The sequence below is a fragment of the Indicator indicator genome, chromosome 9 (genome assembly GCF_027791375.1).
Source record: "Indicator indicator isolate 239-I01 chromosome 9, UM_Iind_1.1, whole genome shotgun sequence".
In the NCBI taxonomy this organism is placed as follows: domain Eukaryota; kingdom Metazoa; phylum Chordata; class Aves; order Piciformes; family Indicatoridae; genus Indicator; species Indicator indicator.
The window spans coordinates 7,320,721-7,343,252 of NC_072018.1; the positions used below are offsets into that span (position 1 = coordinate 7,320,721).

At 38.5% G+C, this 22,532-nt stretch overlaps 1 protein-coding gene across 4 annotated transcripts in view; it reads right to left on the bottom strand.

Moving 5' to 3' along the window:
- Positions 1-21,535, bottom strand: part of PLCB4 (phospholipase C beta 4) — a 92,938-nt gene extending 71,403 nt beyond the window's left edge. For 3 of the 4 annotated variants that reach the window (XM_054383825.1, XM_054383823.1, XM_054383824.1), the window contains exons 1-6: positions 21,449-21,532; positions 15,785-15,865; positions 15,453-15,512; positions 13,997-14,140; positions 5,212-5,291; positions 4,602-4,655 (exon numbers count right to left, since the gene is read on the bottom strand). In XM_054383825.1, the coding sequence (XP_054239800.1) occupies positions 4,602-4,655; positions 5,212-5,291; positions 13,997-14,140; positions 15,453-15,512; positions 15,785-15,865; positions 21,449-21,532 (503 nt within the window). Of the gene's footprint in view, positions 1-4,601; positions 4,656-5,211; positions 5,292-13,996; positions 14,141-15,452; positions 15,513-15,784; positions 15,866-21,448 lie in introns of all 4 variants that reach the window. The other variant, XM_054383826.1, reaches the window with a different exon arrangement.
- Between the last annotated feature and the right edge of the window lie 997 nt (positions 21,536-22,532).

Below are 22,532 nucleotides of genomic sequence, written 5' to 3' on the forward strand. Positions count from 1 at the left end.
TTAAATTGAATAACCTCTGTCTCTGGAAAAGTAGATCCAAACTTGACAGCTTCCCTTTCCTTCTGTTTAGGAGTTACGCTAAAATAATTTGTCCAACTACTGGATTTTGGTGTCTTACTCTAGATAAAAAAATCTGAAGTCTGCATCCAATATCTATTTCTAATGCTAACAAAAGTTGTACATTTAGAAAGACTCCATAGTTGCCTGATAAGAAAATTTTGCTCTTTATCATCAAATGAGGCAAATTATTTGCTGAGACTTTTCGTTAATCTCAATGCATACAAAATAATTTCACATGGTGAAAGACATGAAACACACTGTTGCTGTTATTTGTTGCCATAGCAGTTCACAGTTGATTTAATCTTCAAAACACTATAGACTGCCCATGTAAATATTTTCATAGTACTGAAATTAAGGAAGCAAAAAATATCTCAAATCTTGGGGTTTTGGTTTTGGTTTTTTTAGTACGTTCTTACAACAGCCACATTTCTATGTCCCTATTTAGGCACCCACATAAGTTATTTGATTTTCCAAAGCTGATAAACACCAAGATTTTTATGTTTCCATTAAACTATAGACAGTTTTACTTTAGGCATTTGTTTCTTAAAAAAATATAAACACGGGACTAATGTTAGCTCTACAATTTAACACCTGTCTCCACTCCCGTAAAAAATTCTATGTGTGTTCTAATGAATTGGGCTCCAATAATAAATGTCATGTAAAATATGTAATATGGGAGTAATAATTAATCAAATAATGTGAGCCAAGATTCCATGCCTGCAGAGAATTTATTTTTGATGCTGAACTATTTTTTATTTCACCAAGGATGACAGCAAAATAGCAGTAATTTGCAGTGAGACCAACAATCTAGAAAAGATGGCATGAATCAAAAAAATTTGTAAAAATACAGCAGGACACTTTCGATTTGCTAAGGATATTGTAAATAAAATGACTTCTTCTGTCAGCAGAGATTTCATCCTAGCAGATTTACATTCACCTTGTTGCACGCCTTGGAAGAAAATTGGGATACTTCATACGCAGGCAAGCTCCTACTAAACAATTACCTACAAGTATGTTGAGCATGTTCTACAGTGGTTTGGGGCTTGTTATGATAACATGTGAATGGACTGCCTCTTAAATATTTAAAATACTTCCCAGATCTGGGACTGAGCGGTTTGATTCTATGGCACTTGTTAATAGATTAAATGACTTTGTTACTTTATTACTTTCCAACCTTCATTACTTTCCAACCATCACTCCAAAAAACAACCCAAAATTTAAACTGTTCAAATCAATCTTTTATCATGGCTCCACTGAATTTATCAGTTTGACTAGAACTGGAAGTACCACTGTCTACACTGTACAAGAAATTATCTAAAACTATGACTTCCAACCACAATCTAAATATTGAAACACATTTCTTCCAGGTGCTCTGGAGTAAATCTATGCAAAATTTACATATTAGAAATGTGCAATTTCAACTTCACTTTATTAAACTACTATGAAACAGATTTAAGCCTCATTTGTCGTAATTTAGCTTTTTTTTTCTTTGGTATTTTTATAGTCGGAAGTGAAATTAGCTTACAGCCTTTGAAATGTAGTTATACATGGGATAAGCATAGATTGAGCACAGATAACTTCTAAACAGGCTCTAGCTGAACAGGTACAACTTGCACATACAGAAAATACATTTTCTGCCAACAGAAAGCTCTAGAACACAAGTAACTTTTTTTTTTTTAAACAATTGTTGACCTTTTAGCCATCGTTTACAGTAGTGCTAAAAATCTGAGAATACAAAATACTGTACTAAATGCTTCTGTCCTTCTAAGATCACAGTATCACAGTATATCAGAGGTTTGAAGGGACTTCAAGAGATCATCAGATCCAACCCCCTGCCAGAGCAGGATCACTTAGGATAGTCTGCACAGGAACGCATCCAGGTGGGTTTGGAAAGTCTCCAGAGAAGGAGACTCCACAACCTCCCCGGGCAGCCTGTTCCAGTGCTCTGTCACCCTCACTGTAAAGAAGTTTGCCCTCATGTTGAGGTGAAATCTTCTATGTTCTATTTTGAACCCATTATTTCTTGTCTTATCACTGTGAACCACCAAAAAGAGCCTGGCCCCCTCCACTTGGCAGCCATCTAGATCTGTAGATCTAGTTCTAGATTCTTACTTTTAAAATTTATTGAAGTCTAAAAGATTAAACTGGTACTCTCCTAAGGTTTTTGCATTACTAACTGCCAGAATTTCTTCTTTCCCACACAGCAGGTTGATAGTAATAGATATATGTCCCAGAGTATGTTAAAATCCAAAAGCAGTTGAGAAGAATCTTCATGACTTTGCAATCCTCAACTGTACTAACAAGGAGTCAGGAATCTTTATGCCATTTACCGCTAACCAGTCTAAGGAGGAGTTTCACCTACTCAGGGCTGCTCATTCCCTATGGTTATGTTCTAGCTGCAAAAATCAGTCCTGAAAACAAAGGCAAGGATTTCCCAGGTGAGATTATTTTTTTCCTTAATGTTTTACTGCACTTCTGTGTGAAAGTGAAATATAGGTGATCTTGCGGTACACATTCCTGTATCTTAAGAGATCTGTTGGGTATTTTGTTTCTGAGGGAGTAACCTTGCTATCCGCACTTCCAGAACTATAGCAATTGTTACAGAAATCCCTGAGCAGCAGGAGGAGGTGAAGGTTTGATGAAGCAGAGCTGACTAGAGAACACTGTATTTAAAATCGGATATATGGGAAGGGCTGACCACAGCAATCTGGAGGTCAGCTGAAGATAAATCATCAGTGGTTTAAACCACAGGAAAGAGTTACTGCAGAGATGCTTTGGTAAACAATGTGAAACTTGGTGCACTTTGTATAGCCAAGCCATTCTGCTCACATTTCTCAGTGCTTCTTGGCTTGCCTTCCTCCTGATGCATCTACCTCCTGCTGTTGTCTCTGCACTAAGTGTTTGTGGGAGAAGGAGAAAAGCTATGAAGTCCCCACATCCTAGGCTGCCCAGTGTTGAGACTCTCAAGTGCCCACATCCCACTTCATGATAAGCAGCTCTAGCAGACTGACTTTCTCCCTCCTTCATTCACATTCTTCTCCTCTATTACTTTCTGCTAGCTTCTCACTGACATCTCCCCATATCATTTCAATGGGTGCTACAGTGCCCCAAACAGTTGCTGCATTTCACCCACACTAACATAATGCGTTTGTCTAAGCACGCAGATGTGAAGTTCTGCTTCCCTCTGCACAGTATGGCATAGCAGATCTCTTACAAATTTATAAGCAAACTACTTCTGCAATAAATGCTAGAGACTGATTTACATCAACCTGAAAACAATGCAAATTTGAATGTAAGGATTTAATACACTGGAACCAATGGACTGGACTCTTTGCAGCAATATGCAGGTTTGTCTACATACACAAATGAGCCTGCTGCAGCACAACGGAGAGAATTTATGCCTTGCTAAATGCAAGGTAAAATATTTCCTGACAGAAACAGTTTCAGACAAGTGAGAGCACTATAAACCCATACTGAGGAATAAAGCTCTATATTCAAATACAGGCATAAATCTCTGAAATCCTGAAAATTAACTTGCCCCTGTAGTATTATTCCCTCAGCATTACCCATCGGTTAATATTCCTCATGGGACTTCTGCACAGAAGGGGCCTCATGGCAGTTTAGTTCAAGTTTGAGAAATTAGCAGGGGCTTGGCAATGTGAAAGCTGAAAGATCAATACACTGAAGCAGGTCTTACACCATCAAGGTGTTATGAAACTACAGAAACCTGAAAGGCAGCATAGCATGCCCTTTGTGTTTTTGCAGATTATTCTATAGATGCAAAATTCTCTCTTATTTCCTTGGAAAAAAAAATGTGCTTAAAGAGTCCTCCTTCCTGCTCCCTTCTGTGATTTTTCTACTTATAAAAAAAAAAGCATGCCACAAAAGTGGTTTTCACATACTGCATGAAGAGGAAAGAAACTCAATATTGGTATCAGCAGAAGGAGGGAGAATTACTACCTAGCCAGAGAGGAGTGACAATCAGTAACTTGTAATAGTTAATGAGTGTACATAATGAATAAACTGTTCTAGCTTTTCTGTTACTGACAACAAATGCAACAATTTGTTTACTATGTGGAGAAAAACTATTACCCTGGGGGTTCCTATAAAAGCAAAAGTATTTTTGGCACAGCTGTATCTGTCTCTTTCACAAGGAACTACATTTTAACACTCACATTTTTGTTCTCTACTTAACTGACCTGCAAGATTTTACAGTTCCTTTAGTAAGTACTTAAAGTTTACAACTGAAAAACCCACCTCAGGGTTTGAGGAGTTTTAAGCTGAGACAACAGATGCTCTTAGATTTAAGTGACTTTGAAGACAATTACAAGCACTCATATCTTCATTAACAGGTTGATAAGAAGTCCTGCCTAGTTTAACAAGGAGGTATGGAATTCAGCGAAGTATGACTAGTTATGTACTTATTCTTACATATATATTAGTAATAAAATTGGTATTATACTTCATTATTAAACCACATAATTTTATTAATATTATACAACTAGTATCTTATAAAAACTGAAGCTCCCAATTGTGCTTACCTTCGAACTGGAATTTTCCCATTTGTGTTTGTTAGAAAGGCCAGTTTCATCCAGCTGAAATTAAGAATGAAATATTTTTTAAATGCTATTTATTAAAACTGGCACCTAAACATTTAAATTCATCTTAAGATCATTGCCATGTCTGTGAAATGAGAACAAAGAAATAAATGTTCTGTAATAAAATCATTTTTCTACAACCTTTTAGGGCTTTGAGGCACAACAGTTCTTTAACTGTAAAGGCAAGAGCATCCCAGAAGAATCAGTACATCCATTAACACAACTGTGAAGACAAGACTCATGGAATTTTGCTTGCATATGCATCAAATAAATAGCAAACTAGACAATAATTAAAACATACATATCAATAAATCAAATGAACAGTTATAAATCTTTTGTCATTTTTCCTGGGCAGATGCCAGATATAGACTCAAGACTTCTTATCACAATGAAAGAAAACTCAAACTAATATAACAATTTTCTTTATTAAACTTTTCTGTGATTGCAAATGTTGAACTACAAAAAACATGTTTTTTTCTCTTTAGTTCCAAAAAGGAAGATGATACAAGTATAGGAAAATAAAGGAGAAAGAATAGGAATAAAAATAACTTACTGTTTCTTAAGACATGTCATTGGACTGACATTGTTAGCTCTAAAGTTATGTATGATGGATCCAAGCCCTTCTACCCATTGCTGGAGAAAAAAAGAAAAAATAGAAATACCATATTAGGAAAACTGAAGATGGGAAGAAGGAGGAGACTCTGTCTTGGGGAAGGCTAGTTTTCCTTGCAGCTATGGATAATGTTAATTACCTAACCTGAGAAAAAAACCTACCCACTTCACAGCCTATAACACCATGGAAAAGCTCGTTTTGCCCATTACTATTTTATCCTTCACTAAACAAAGTGATAGTGCTTTCTGTTCTTCCAAGTACTACATGTATCATCAACAGCACTATTAAAACAGTTTATTGCCAGCAAAGCCAAGCAGTCCATTGATTGATTTATTAAGCCTTCTATATATAGGCTGTATAAACATGTTGCCCTTTCCGTTGTGGCTGGCCATAACAGCTATTATTAAGCAATATGATGTGATGACATATTTAACTGGTCCAGTTTTTGAAAAGGAATGAAACAAAATATTAATCATGTAGAGCAAACCATGGTGAGGCATAACAATGGTTCTGTGGCACTGACCTGATTTAACACCCTGTGGCATATTCAAAAAAACCCAACATTCTAGTTATCATTCGTCTGACTTTCAGCCAGCAGCAGCATTACAGGACTGACTTATCTAATTCCTTTTTATGGATTAATTTTTCCACTACAGCTTGCACCTAGGCTTTGCAGTACCACATAGAAGAAGCTTAAGGATTATGTCCTAACATGAACAATCGTTGATTTCAGTAAGAATCCTGGCAGGATAAAGCTGTAGAAAGAGAAAAAAATGACAGCCCTACAAGCCAAGTTAGCTCTCAATTATGCCATTGTAATGCTAGGATTACTTAATAGATAATTTACACTGGTAGAACTGAGGCAGGATTTGGTCCCCTGCTCAACGTTAGCCTTATGAATAAAGAAGCTTCTCGCTTCCAGCCAAATTCTATGCATGCAGCTTAAACTGACTTGGGTAAGATCTAGAATTTATTTGGCACTTATAAACAGGTGCAGATGAGGGTATTTTTCTTTTCATGAATGAGCACTGTACATCTACAAAACAGATTAAAAAGAATTTAAATCACTATTTATATAGGACGAATACCAACACCTTTGGAAAATGGTCTACTGTAAACTGCAAGCAGTAAATCCCTATGAATTCACATCACACAGAATAACAGAATGTTAGGGGTTGGAAGGGACCTCCAGAGATCAAGGACTAAGGTGTCAATACAGCAGATAAACACACTTAAACAAATCATTGTAGTCATGACATTACAAGCACATTACAGACTTCTTTTTGAACAAGAAATTCTTAATCAGACCCCCTTAAAAATCGACCTTATAAATCTATATTGCTTTAGAAAAAGTAGTCATTTATTAAGGTATTTATTAATATTTAAATATTTCCTTTCAGATTACTTTTTAAAGGATTGCTACATAAAATGTGTACCAACAGAGTAAGCGTGTATCTGAGAATCATTCGAAAACAGAAGTCTGCATATAAGAAAAGCTAGCATTTGGTGTTTTCTTAGCTGTGTTTTTGGGCTTAAAAACAACCCATTGGTAACAGTTTGCTTTCACACTTGTCTTTTCCCAACTGCATGAATAAGATGACTTAACAGTCATAGTATGGTTGTACTACCCAGGAATATAAAGAAAGCAAGGTTCATGGGGAAAGATAATATTATTTATTAGAACTTATATAACTGGAAGTCACTGACAGACTTGGGAAACATATCTTTTCCAACAAATTTTGACTTATCTGAGATAATATACAAATAGTGTTTGTGATAATTTCAGGACAAATGCCTGAAGAAGTCTTACATATAGTTCCATCTCCTTGAACTGTCAAAATTCAACTATCATCGCTCAACTATGATCAACTACATTCAGGATTTTGTGGTTTGTTGGGTTTTGTGTGGTGTTTTGTGGATTTTTTTTCTTGTGGTTTTGGTTTTGTTTTTAAAAGTAGTAAAGTATACATTACTGCTGCATGAACACTGTCACAGCTATAAAAAAAAAATTCTCTTCATATCACATGCATTAGTCTGTAGCCCCTTGTAAGTTCTTCAGCACTGACCCATACAGTAACATGGCATGCGCACTGCAAAGGAAATGCCCTTGCAAAATTATATTACACAAAATGCATACTGCCAATAAGCTTCAGTCTTTCATAACTCAATTTTTTCCTGCTAAAACCACCACTGACAATGTCACCACTTCAACAGAAAATAAACACACCCAGATCCATTCTAATTTGAAGTCAATGGATTGCAAGTATATCGGATATAACAAAATCTAACATTTAAAAGTAAGGTTACCCAGCACTCGGTTCTGAAGTTACTTCTGTACAGGAACAGCTGCCAAAAAGGAACACTGCTAGGAAAAAACCAAACCAAACCAAACCAAACCAAACCAACCAAACACACACACACAAAAAAAACCCACCACCACAAGTATATAGAGAAATCAATACACTAACCACCTACCAGAAATTTCTTTGAAGGAGTTGTCCTGGTGGCTCCCACTTTAGAGGGCTCTGTATTATTTTTTCAATGATAATGCCCTTTCCTGGTAGAGATGCCAAATCAGAAACTGCATTGTCTTACATCTAAAGAGCACAGACCTACAGCCAAACACTAAGTCACAAAAGTATCACATCTCTGTTGGCAACAAGCAAGAGTCTCTGTCCATTTATGAATCATCTTTAGACTTGCATGATGACCCCTGGGCAAGACGTAACAGCGAGAGGGATATGTTTGGCTATCTGTTCCACACAACACTGTTGCACTACAACGTCGCATCTAGCCACTTGTAGTTTGCGACTAAAGCACTCTGTGGAGTGTTTCATCAGATATTCCCTATGGTTACCATCTAGCCCAAATTTAACCAGGAATAAGAGATCTGAGGGAAAAAAAAGGAAAAAGGAAAAAAAAAAAAAAAAAAGGAAATGCTTCCAGGCTGTGAACATACTATATGGGAGCAAAATTACATAAGATTAAAAAGCTTCCTCAACTATAGATTAATATACATTCAGCCTCGTTCAAACTCTTTGCCTTCTGAGGCCAGAACAGTCTCTAAATAACAACCATCTTCGTAATGACTTTTAAGGCACTGTAATCCAATGCACAGATATCCACAAGATATCCAAAGCCTGACAAATGTCAAGCTGACAACAAACCATTCTTAGATTTAATGTACTTTTGTCTGCTGACCTTGTGAGAGGGATGAAAGAACAGCTCAGATTTTTCTCAGTTAACATGCTATAAAGAATATAACCATAGCCTTGCTTGTACACTATGACAACAGCACTCCTTATGCTACAGATCAAGCTGAAAGTCCTGTAAAAACCTATGTAAGTAAACAGTGATAAAGATGCTCAATTCTCTTCTTTCATGCTCAGCATTTCCAAATCACTACCTCTCCAAAGAAGGAAAATCCTATACAAGATGAAATTCTGAGATAAGGTAGATAGGAAACACTTCACTTCGGTCTTACAGAAAGTAGTTACATAATGTTTTTAATAGAAATACAGGATGTGTTTGATTCTCACTGATGTTAGAGCTAAATGTTTTCCAGATTTCAGAACATGACTTGGTACTTTTAATTTGCCAATGTTAACTCTGAATGGTTCTCTTGATACTGGGAACTATTCCATATTCACATAGAAGAGGAACCTGGGCCCTGCTATCTAATCCTAGAGAAACACTACCATGAGAAGTAAAAGAATAAAACCCAACCAAAACCAAAATACACCCTCAACACAGACCCTTAGGCTGACAAAAGAGGCCAAAATCTATGTACACTGCCAGCTGGAATAAGCAGACAGTGTTGTTTTTCTCCAACAAGATCCAACATTGTCAAATATCTCTACAAGGAGAAATTGCAAGAAAAGTTGATCAAAGAGGCTCTCAACTTTTGCTGTAGTACTCAAATGCTTCTGAGGCACTTAGTGACCTTGTGTTAGTTGGGATTCATTGATGAAGCAGAGGCAGCAGCAGGATTCACAAGTTTGACCTCTCGGCTGTCTCTTTTAGCCATCAACCTTTCAATTTATGAGGGTTAAAAAGGGCAAAAATTATGAAAGGCTAAAAATGACCACAATCTACAGCTCACAAAATCCTAGACAAGGTCATCCATGTCTTATTTGCAGATGAGGTCAGTATTCTCCAGATCTTTTGAGACTTTACCTGCACATTTTCAGTGCAGTCTCTCCACAGTTGCTCGAATTCAGTAGAGTGCATTGGGAAATCTGAGGAGGCAAGGAGACATGGCCCTCTGGTTCTGGTATTCAGTGCCTGTGAGTGACCATCAGAGTCAAGGGCTTGACAGCCTGAAAGTTTAGGAAACCCACAGAGAATAGTAATGTTTCCCAGCTCTTACCAAGGCAGACCTGGCCTGACAGGACTCCCTGATACCTTGCCCTCATTCAGCACTGCAGTAACCAGCAGATGTCCCTCTTCCCTCAATGCAGATGTCTCAGAAGTCACTTCCATTCACTGTCCTCTAGCATAGGACAGTGTAAAAACTATCCCCTACCTGAACAACTGCAGCACAGATATGGACGATATGACTGTGAAATTCTGTTACAACAATAAAAGGGACTTCTGACTTTCAAGCTGAGGCTCTCACAAGCATCCTGGATTAGGAGTTGCCTGATGCGTCTGGACTGTTGCACCTCTCCACAAAGCTTTCTGCTCCAGAATGGAAGGATCTATTCTGAAAGTTCCTGGAAAACTCACATTGGCTGCTTTTGTATAGAAACTGATAAAAACATCAAAGCTTCATACATTGAAATCGACCTCAAGGCTACAGAGAACAAGGGCTGAAGTTTTCAATTCACTGGTAATTCCACAGTGGCATAACCAGGAAAGAACACAAGGTGGCAAAATCACAGACACTTACCTGCAGGCTGGCTAGGATATGCAGATTTCTCTAGAGAACACAGTATTGGATACCTGGCACAGGTATACCTGACCACGTAAGCAGTGGTCCTATCTTTAAAGACAGTCGTAGCTTAGAAAGATTTTTGACGTAGGCTATGAGACACAAGGCATATACTAACATAGTGGGACACAGAACAGCAGTAGACTCCCAGAGTTCTGTCCAAGTATGTTCTGCAGGTTTCTTAGAAAGTTTTGCTTTGAAATACCAAAGCAAAACAAAGCTATGGGAAAACAGAACTTTTCTGTAATGTGACTGTGGGATGTTCCCACAGGAATCTTCTGTTACTTTCTAATTGCCCTCCTAGCAATATGATTTTGGCAAATATTTAAGTCTGTTTCAGAAGAAAAAAAGTCAACTGACACAGATTTTTTTTTTTTTTGAGGGGGGGAGTGAAAAAGACCCATATAGTAGAAACAGTAACAAAATTATGAGCCTGAAGTGCTTCACCTTATTGAAACCATTTTAAAAATGAATAATACTCTGAGTTGAAAAGCTGAGATATTTAAGATTGTCAAAATGAAATACTTTTAACTGCAGTCATCTTCAGCACCATGGTATTATTAACTGCATGTTAAAGCTTTCATTTCACCTTTACATTGTTTGTCAGCATATAAGTAATAAAGCATTTCAGCACATGCTATGCAAACTTGGTGCCTCCCAGGTTAGCCATCAATGAGTGCTCCACTGTCTCAGTGAGTAACACACCTGTAGAAAACACCTATTTTCTATCAAATTCAGCTATGCCCATGTTAAAAGTTACACCCTCCTTCCCACTCTGTCTCCCCTGTGGCTGCTGCCATCTCTACCTAACACCAGAATGGTATCAGCACTTTCCAGACATCATCCCTAGAGGTGTTCAAAAAAAGATTGGATATGGCACTTAGAGCCACAGTTCAGTTGTCAAGCTGGTGCTGGGTAATAGGTTGGACTTGATCTCTGAGGTCTTTTCCAACCTGGTTGATTCTGTGATTCCAGAACCAGGTTATCTTAAACACTGGTAAGAGCTTCATACCTAAACAGGCAACATGAGCTTAATGCTATGGCTCACTCTTCAAATGAATATATCAAGTCCTCTATCAGCAGGGCAATAGGAACATTCTGGTAGAAGCTGGAAAGATGGTCCTTCCAAGCAGCACAAGTGGAACTGGGAAAGAAGAACTGTCAGGACACATTAACTCCTGATATGCAGTAATGATAAAAATGTAAAGAGAACTCACTTGACTCAGGTTAAAGTCCTTAACACATTGCCAAAGGGGATAAGGAAGGATAAGAAGTCCAGATTTTGGGTTTCTGAACCACAACAGTTTTTATTGGACCAACTTTAGACAGTCAGCCTACAAAAAACACACTAAGGCCTCATATCAGCACTTCAGCTCTGTGTATGCTTTAATTTTAGCTCACATAATTTGTATAAGATGATTTAATTGGGATTCCAAACATCAGATTTTAAATTCCACCTTCCACAGTCACTCTCTGCTACAACAATGGAGTTGCTTTAGGAGTGGACCACAACTGCTGCTTGCAATCAGAAAAGAAGTACACCATATTTAGTGGCTGTTTTAGGAGTGAAAATGAAAACAAATTTCTCAGCTGAAAACACCAATAAAATTGAAGTAGATAGAATGTAAATATCAAGAGTTGGAGTTTGGAGAGATAATAAACACACTCTTTGTTGTTGGAATAGCTATACTTGAAACTCAGAAAGACTTGCCCAGAACTTCTGAGCACACCGCCACAAGCAGCAAAGGAGCATGGGGCTTGCTCCAGTGCTGAGATGATGACAGATCACAATGGACAGCCTGCAATGAGCCCTGCTTGGAGGGGAGGGCTCACTACTGTTCACAGTCACTCTGTGCATGGCCACTAGCCACAGCTAAGCCACCCCTATGGTACTGCCCCCACATTGCCATCGTGTCCTATTGGACCTGGCAAAATCTGCTTCCCACTGATACCACTCCTTACATGGGAACCTGCATTAATTGTCTTTTTGTAATGGTTTCTCACTCCATTATAACTCAGCTGTCAGTGAGTAACAATTACTTCCGTTCCAATTGTAACTTATTATCTACAGAAGCAGAAATCCTTTTTTGCCCTCTATCTGGGCAGAATCTTCAAGCTTTTCTATTTGGATCCATCACTAACTTTCCTTATTTTAAAGTATCCCAATAATGTGCCAACCATTCCTGACCTTGGTTTATCTGAGGAAATGACAAAAGATCTACAGCAAGTAATGACTGCCTTCCTCATGGCGGCAGGAGGGGAAATGGCAGAAACCACTACAGATGCACCCCTTACAAACATCTAGGCTGCATAAATTAAATCACTACCCCATTTTTTCTAAATAACTCTTGCCTCTGTCATTTCACAGGGGACATGTACTTTTGAACGTGGATTAAATAAAGGCCTATTTTAAACTGCAGCTAGTAGCTGCACGGGTAGTTAATGCCATGTAAAGACTCACTTCTTACAGAGTAGATTTACTGTAGGAAAGGTGCCTCCTAATTAACAAAACAGGAAGAATTAAGGAGGAACAGCTCTACATGCAGGTAACTGCTAGAAAATTTTATTTTAGCACAGAAGCATAAAAGAAAGTTGATGTACTTACTATATACAAAAGGCCAATCCAGTACAAGACAAAACACTTCCCATATGACCATATCCCCAGCAAAGGCAACTTAGAAAGCTCTACACTGGTTTTGGCTTGATCTGCTTTATCCGCTCCCTTGTGCCTCAAACATACCAGATCAGGTGGATCACCACTGTTGACAAGTTCTGGATATATATTGTGGTTAAAGTCTCCTGTATTCAGGACCCTGACATATATGGGCATCTCAGAGCCTATCCACAATCTGACTGCAACATGACACATCACTGAAGCAGTAGATCTTTTAGACAGTATAATTAGCTCACCTGTTGTGACAGTGTATGCAACTGGCCAACACACTCCTCACAAATTAATTAGCCTAATAGAGTTTGAGATCTAAGGTAGCTAAGAAACAAGCAAACCAACTAATACACCATAAGTACATAAAATCAGAAAAGGAAAAAAATACATATTTTTAAAATCCCTTAAATCTCTGTATCTAAGCTAGTAGCATACTATCAGTGGTTACAATCAAGTTTCTCAGAGTACTCAGCAGACAGATCAAGTACCAGAACTTGGTGGAGCCACAGAAGTCACATTGTGAACTGTAATCTGAAGGCGTCAGGAAAGATGACGTGTAAAACAGCACCATTGTTTCTTTAAGATTGTTCCACGTCAACGGGAAGCAGGAAAGAAGCTAGGTACACTGAAATCCCCTAATCCCCTTAACTGTAGAGAATTTTCTTTCCTGCTTTTGTCTTTTTAAATAATATGAACCACACAACACAATCAGGTTATCACTGAACAAAATTTTGGAGGGTTGAGCTCCACCCACCAGGAAAATGAAAGTAATTACACTTCCCTTCAGCACCCCTGTATGTTACAGATGCACTGTGTTAATTGTCACAGTCTGCTGTACAAGCACACTGAGACACTATCAGCTGTGTGCTATATTTGATGATGTCAGTGTCCACTTCTGAAACATCACCATGCAAGCAAAAGCTGCTAAGAGTCACCATTTCCTTTCACCATGGCATTCAGATATGTTACAGAATACTGCAAACATGTTTTCTGTCCTTTTGCAAAGTGTGACAGTAGACATTAGAATAGGTATTTCAGTCAGCCAGACAGAAAAAACAACTGACTACTACTGAGGAGCTCTTATTAATTTATTTTTTTTAACCCCCTCCTGTTTAATTGTGAAATACCTTGGCTATTTCCGTGTTTTCTGCTACCATGAAAGTGAAGCTGATGTTCACCAGATCTGTGCCACTGCAAACACATACTATTCGTCCTTCCAACTCATTTTCTGATTTTCCAACAGCTTCAAGTGCAGTCAGTATTTTGGGATCCTGTTAAACAGAGTAAGTAACTTGTTACATTTACAATACTTCTGTTATGCAATGCACTATGGTAAAGATGTACTTCCATCCCCATGTACATTAACACCTTTGAACCTTTGCCAATTATCATAACGCTTTTCCTTTGAATTATTATGTGTAAACAAGGAAAACAATATATTCTAGTAATTAGGAGTACGACAGTAAGAACTCAGAAGTAAATGAAGCATTTAAAATATATTTAGAATGTTAAATTAGAAATTACATATGTTTTCATCAGGAAAAAAAAAAAAACAAACAACTCTAAGGACTGGGAAATGGAGGAACAGTGTTAATGTCAAGTAAATTATTCCAATATAGTTAAGTCCATAGTTAGAGTTATGATCTGTATGACTTTATGGCTGTTACTTAATAACATGTCATACAAGCTGGTGTTTCTGCTTCAGATCAAAGACTACAGATTTAATAGGCATAAAGAACAAATTACCTACTTAAAGACAGAGGTGAGTTTTGAAGCATATTGGTATGGTTGTCAGTACATGAAGCACGGTGCTGTCTGCACCACTACTTCTCATGCACCTTCTCTACGGGGGAAAGATTTTAGACTATGGATTCCCAAGAGAGCTACTAAGAGATAAGTTACCTAAACTTAAAGAAATATTTCACATATGAAAGTGGAAACACAAAGGTGTTATCAAATACTGTGCTTCACAACAAATCTTCTAAATTAAAGGCCTGGGGAAGAGGCCCACAATTAGCTTCACTAAATCTTAAGTGTTTCTTCTGAAAAATGCCACTGAAAATATTTCCAGGTTGGGCTTCTCCAGAACTAGTAAGTCCTTCTGTTGATGTTCTTCAAAATGACAGTGACCAGCTGCCCTCTCTAATCATCAAACTGTATAAAGAGGGATACAAATAAAGCTTTCTAGTTTTCACATCAATGGAGCAAGAAGATACAACAAATTCTAAACATAGGAACAAAATTTGGAATACAAGACATTTTTCCAGATTCGTAAGACAAGTACCATAACATGCTGTTATAAAATAATTAAAATCTCCTAATGCATGCTCTTTATCTCCATTGTTCAGCTTTCACTGCACCCAGAAAGCTGAGTGCTCTACTACATCAGAAAGACCAGATGACAGAACTTTCCTACTGCAATCACACGGAACTACTTGACTTAAAAGCTTACAATTTAAAGACCATGATACCAAATTAAAAGTTGCATTGTGGAGATTTTTTCCAAAGAAAATAACTTCATCCAGCATTTCATCTTCAGTTTAAATAGTCTTAGTTTAAATGAAGAGTATAACTACAGAGTACCTTTGGTACAGCTCCAAAACGAACACTGTTGATCAGAGAGCATTCTAATACCTGTCCTTCCTGAAATGGCAAAAAAGGTACAAGTTCAAAGGTCTGTTGACACATGGCTCCATTAGGAGTTGCAATAAAAATAAACACTCTTATTTGCAAACACCAGTAATGTAACACTAAACTCTGTATTTCCTTCTTATATCACTTCTGTCAATTCTAAAAGAACAGGACTAAAGCTACTCTGGTAAACAAACTAACACACTATTTTTTTTAAAACTAGCCAAAATATAAACCAAATACAATAATATCTAGTATATAATCTTGACATAATTGTAATATACCTTTCCTTCACTTTTCCAGCTCAGAAAAAACCCAAATTCATCCACTTGGAAGAGGCAGTTACTTTCAAAGACAAAAGATTCCTATAGAAAAGAAAATATACACCATTAGTTCAATCGGTTTAACAAATATCATCCATTTGTTTATTGTTCCAAAACCAAAGACTGTGACATTTCTTCCCAAGTACCTTCCTGAAGAGTTTGCTCTTCCCAAAGCAATCAGGTAGGAAGAAAGGAGGGAGGTTTTTTAAAAATAATAATTTGTACTGATTTGTCTTTTTGATGCCACTTGACACACTGGGATTCACTTCATCAATATTTTCACAGAATCAGAGAATATTAGTGGCTGGAAGGGACCTGGACAAGATCATCTAGTCCAACACCCCTGCCAGAGCAGGATCACCTATACAAGATCACACAGGAATTCATCCAGGAGGGTCTTGAATATCTCCAGAGAGGGAGACTCCACAACCTCCCCAGACAGCCTGTTCCAGTGTTCTGTCACCCTCACAGTGAACAAATTTTTCCTCATGTTTACATGGAACTTCATATGCCTCAACTTCTACCCATTGCCCCTTGTCCTGTCATTGGGCATCACCGAGAAAAACCTGACTCCATCCTCTTGGCACTCACTCCTCTCCAGACTAAAGAAACCCAGCTCCTTCAGTCTGTCCTCATAAGGAAGACATTCCACTCCCTTAATCATTTGTGTGGCTCTGCGCTGGACTCTTTCAAGCAGTTCCCTGTCCTTCTTAAACTGAGGGGCCCAGAACTGGACACAATATTCCAGATGCAGCCTCACCAGGGCAGAGCAGAGGAGGAATAGAACCTCTCTCGACCTAACCACACCCCTTCTAATACACCCCAGGGTACTATTTGCCTTCTTGGCCACAAGGGCACATTGTTGGCTCATGGTCAACCTTCCATTCACCAGGATCCACAGGTCCTTTTCCCCTTCACTGCTCTCCAGCAGGTCAGTCCCCAACCTATACCTGGGGTTGTTCTTTCCCAGGTGCAAGACTCTGCACCTGCCCTGGTTGAATTTCATTACATTTCACCCTGCCCAACTCTCCAGCCTAAGTTTGTCATTGCTGAATGACAACACAACCTTCCAGTGTGTCAACCACCCCATCCAGTTTTGTGTCATCAGCAAACTTGCTGACAGTGCACTCTGTTCTATCTTCCAGGTCATTGATGAATATATTGAATAGTACTGGTCCCAGTACTGACCCCTGAGGGACTCGATTAGATACAGACCTCCAGCTACACTCTGTTGCTTCTTTGCAACTGTGAAGATTTGTTTAACGAAAGTAGTGATTCTTATCTAATCAAAAAACATTAATTAAATAGAATTTAAAAAAAATATTGCAAATTAAATGCTTCAAACTACATAAAGGTAGAAAGTATATCAATTTGAAAATGCTACCTTGAGGATTAAATGATCGCATTTCATTTTAACTTCCAGAATTTGAGAAGCACTTTTCTGGCAAGACTATGGCAGTAGGCACATCATGAGCATTTTGTAGCCAGATTATCTGACAAGCAGAGACTGAAGGATATAGATTTGTAGAGAAACCAGGAAAGAAGTCCATACCAAGGAGACTAGACAAGGCAAAAAATCAGATTAGCTGAATTAAAAAAGAAATTTCCACCACACACCTCCAGCTTCAATTAATGTATTGTGAATTAAGCTAAAATGCAGGGTAACACTGCAGAATCAATCATCTTTTAAAGAAAAGGTAAAAAAAGGATGCAGGACATCCTGACTTCCTTAATTGAAACCCAACAATCATGTCTATAGGCTGCAGCATTGCTTACTCTTCTTTCAGAGATTGGTGCTTTTTTCTGTTAAAGACTAAGATACCTTTCCAAAACTCCACATCCTCTCCTCAGCATATACCATACATGTGAACATGTGAGTCTCGTTTACAGGACAATTTGAATTTAGGTAACAAACCACAAAAGAACTCCAACGCCTTCAATCCGTGCAGCATGCTTTTCTGAACGGTTTGTTCTCACTGTGAGGGAGCTCTCCAGCCTGACTTAGGATGCTGGACATCAGGAGGCAGCCACAGGTGATTTTAGGGATAACTGCTCCTTTTTCCTGGACACATTAATTACTCAATTGTGTCTAACACTTCTGGACAACCTAAATCCAGATGTATAGGTTTTAAGGACTGACATGCAGCAATTTCCCATCCAAGCAGCAAACAACATTAATTTTATAGGCAGGGGAATTGAGAGAGAAAGTACAGCTCACTCTGAGTCAACAACACTATGCATGAGTTTCCAGCATGCAGTGCTGTGCCCATCTATCTTCATCAGAACACCTGTCTTCCTGCCTTCACTCTAGCACTCATTCCTTACAAAACCTTGTTGCCAGACACCTCAGATTTACTAGCTTTGTCATCTTTGGAATCTTGGTTCGTTTAAAATGCATCTAGCTACCAAATGATACAAGAGTCTCTTGTATTTCCCAGACTACTCACACAAAAGGTGGGCAAATTTTTGTCATTTATTGTGTCCTCATCTACCGAAAAGCTCTTGACGTACCAAAAATGTTTTCACAAAGGTGTCTACCTAAATTGAACTCATGTTGATGTTCCACCCCAGCCTTTATTCTATTCATGAAACTGCTTTTTCTGCAATTTGCATTCTTGTGTGGTAAAAAAAGCACTTACAATCAGATCACACAGATGCAACATGATCAGCAAGATTCCTATCATGTCTGATTTTTATGTCCTATATGCTGCTGAGAACTCTGTTCTAGACTCAGACTTCCCAGCAGTCAAACATGATAACGTGTGACTCGAGATATACATCCATAATTTTGTAATCCTTCTAATTAATGGACTCATCTATCAGAAAAAGATGGATCCATCATCTGCTCCACATAACAACAACTCAGTGTTTTTCCAGTCACACAAACTTGGGCATATAAAAGACATCTCATGCTGTACTAGAGCTGCTCTGTCACCAAGACCCCGTACTAGAATTCCTGAGCTGCAGTTCTGCATTGACCTCCATTCACCTATCAATTCTCTTTTCCCCGATGTGACCTTTCTTTTAGAGTGGGGAATTAAGCACATCTGTTCCATGGAATGCTAAGTCTAGATCTGAAACATTTTTCTTGAAAAATGAAAGCCCTGCAGTACAGGGATTGGATCTTGCTATGTTTTCATGGCCTTTCTAAAACAATGGTCTCCCTCAAGTAGGCTATCTAGTTACTACCACAACACAATTACATAATAGCTTGCGTATATCATAAATCTCTTAATATCAAACAGCCACACCATCAAGTGCTCACTGTTTACAGCCTACAGATCTCAACTTCTGAGTCACTAGGATTTTTACGACCCTTGATGATCCGTGTAAAATTGCAGATAAAATACACAGTTAGTTACCTAAGTTGAAGCCTTCTAGTGTTTCCAGAAGAGTCCTCTTTAAGAAAACAACCCAGGCTTACAGCTGTGCAGTAGCAAACTTGGAGTAAACTGTCACAAAACTTGCAGCAAGCAAAGCAGCTAGAGAATATTATTTGGATGGTCAAATAAGGTAGCAAGTAGAATCTTCTTTCTACAGGGTTTTGGAAAGCAGTCAATTCAGCTTCAAAGAGCAAGACTTCTGGTGCTATGATCTCATTCTATCTATGTCTGCCCAGCATTAGACTCATACAGGTGTCTGCTGGGCACACCAACGTACAATGAAAAAGTATTACTTTTTGAGATGTCTCATTCTCCCTTCACTGCATCAAGGACTCAGGTGCCTCACTGAACAGTCTTAATCTCTCACCTAAATCTGAGCACTTAAACTCTTTTCTGTGTCTTCGCATTCTCTGTTTCTCGTATCAGGTGCAAGAGAACAACTATGGCCCGTACATCTCTTCATCACCTAGATCCTCACAGCTTGATTTTTCTGGAGCAATAGTTGTGAAACTAAATAAAGCTTTTATGAATCCCCTTTCTAAGGAATTCGATCTCCATTTTTACGTTCATAACTTATCTGTACCCAAACCTGAAAACAGATGGTAAAAAAACCCCTCCTAATCTTGGCAGGCCTTGCGGTAAAAAAATACCTTTCACTTACGTTTCAAAAGAAAAGAGGAAAATACTAATATCCTGGAGGCACTTACCAAGATACCTTGAACTTTCATAGGGTTCCTGTCCAAACAAGATTAAAACCAGACCCTGATAAAATTATTCTCACAGGCTGAATACAAGGTAAATGTCTCAGCACTTTATTTCAGCTGTGTAACATGTCCTAGTTCGCATTTCTTTAATACATTTAGATTAAAGCAAAGCTGAAAGCAGGATCATCGTAATCATATTTCAGATACAGGTTGATTTTCTAAAGTATATTAAACCACTCCAAATCTCAAATGATATATTTGAATCACAATATAAATGTTTTGTGTTCTTTTACTTTCCCTTGTAAGATGCAAGTCCTCAATTTATACATTAAAAAGACACATTTACATACACATATTTGACAGATGCACAAAAAACCTAAACAAACAAACAAGGAAGGATTTATTTGTTCACTAATGTCTTTTATGCAGGTTAGAGATCATAGAATCAACCAGGTTAGAAGAGACTTCCATCCAGTCCAACCTATCACCCAGCCCTATCCAATCAACCAGACAATGGTGCCTCACCCAGTCTTCTCTTGAACATCTCCAGTGATGACGACTCCACCACCTCCCTGGGCAGCCCATTCCAATGGGCAATCCCTCTCTGTGAAGAACTTCCTCCTAATATCCAGCTAATACCTCCCCTGGCACAACTTGAGACTGTGTCCCCTCGTTCTGCTGCTGGTTGCCGGGGAGAAGAGGCCATCCCCTACCTGGCTACAACCTCCCTTCAGGTACGGGAATCTCATCCCATTGGCCTCTGCCCACCCATCCAGCCTGTCCAAGTCCCTCTGCAGGTTGGTCAGGCAGGACCTACCCCTCCTAAATGCATGCTGGCTGGCCTGAACCCTTGACCATCCTGTAGGTTCTGTGTGATTTCACTCAAAATGACCTGTTCCATCACCTTGCCTGGCACTGAGGTCAGGCTGACAGGTCTGTAATTTCCTGGTTCCTCCTTCAGGCCCTTTTTGTGGATGGGCATCACACTGGCCAGCTTCCATTATCTGGGACCTCTCCAGTGAGCCAGGACTGCTGACAAATGATGGAGAGTGGCTTGGCCAGCTCATCTGCCAGCTCTCTCTGCACCCTAGGATGGATCCCATCTGGTCCCATGTACTTGTGAGGATCCAAGTGGCTCAGCAGGTCCCTTACCACTTCCTCCCGGATTACAGGCAGACTATACTGGTCCCTGGCTCCATCTGCCCATTCAAGAGACCAGTTGTCCTGAAGACAACTTGTACCACTATTGAAGACTGAAGCAAAGAAGGTGTTAAGCACCTCTGATATTTTGTTTCAAATCTCCCTTTCTCTTCCTTAGGGTTTATTTCAAATCACATGAATTAAACAGATTTTAAACATATTTCTTCTAAAACAAAAAAATATGTATAGCAATAACATGTGTTGGTATTCCTTCCCCATACGCATTTCTGGAGTTATTTGAAAGTTTATTTGTGTATAATGAAAGCAAACCGTGAAATATTCTGTAACATCTACATATTTAAAAGAGAATAGCAAATGAAAAGCAACTGGCCTCTTACCTCTTCATATCTGTCAAACACAGCTCCATCTTGCATAAAAGAGGGAACTGGCTTCTGCCAGTTAAATTCGTAAGGTTTTGCCATGATTATAGAGAAAAACCTGAAATGGAATGAGAAACCAAGGTTCAATTACAGTCTTTTAAAAGGAATATTCTGAAGACTAAACAGAGGAAAAAAAAGGTGATTTTCAGCTTTTCCTTTCACGCATAAGAGTATTTTTGTTTCATAACTTAAAAAAATTTGTGTGTCTGAACTGCATTATTTGAAAAAACACTTGCAGTGTAATATTCCTTTAAATTAAATACTTGCTACCTCATTTCTAGAATATGAGGCTAGGATTAACATAGCTCCAGGTGACAGAATACCACACCCTGTAATGGATGACAGCTACTTTTTTACAGGAAAAGAACAGATCCAATATATCTAGTTTTATTTCTTTTTCAAAACATTCTAAACTGTATACTACATAAGCAAAATAAATTTTTTCCTGCTGTTTTTCACATTCCAAAAGTAAATAAAGTCCTGTGTATTTTCAGTGATATTTTACGTACAGCTCAAGATATGGATAATACATAGGTTGAAATTCACAGGGAAACAAAGGCTTAGGGATATAGAGCATCAAATGAAATTATCCAGCAGTACTGTTCACGTGTACAAGTTTGGGAATGTGAAAAAGTCACAACATATGGACTTTACAATAAAGACTATCAAATTATTCAGGATCCTTTCAACACCTTGGTGCCTTCTAGGTTACACTGCTTTACATCAGAAAATGTCCCAACTACATACTCTAAAATACTTATGTTCATTTTAGCTGAAATGAAGTGCATCTGCATTGTTCCTGCTTACTAACACCATCCAGGACACAGGTTATCTTGGTTATTTCTTTTATACAATGGACCAGAAAGTCTTTCATGGGAAGGAACACACTTGGCAGCAGCAAGGTAAGACTGACTCTCAGACGTCAGCAAATCTCACTCTACAAAACGGTGTACTGAGGAGTAATACAGCACACAGCCGCAATAATCTGAGCTCACATGCTACTGTCTCTCTCACAGGCAAACAATGCCTCACTCCGTTCTCC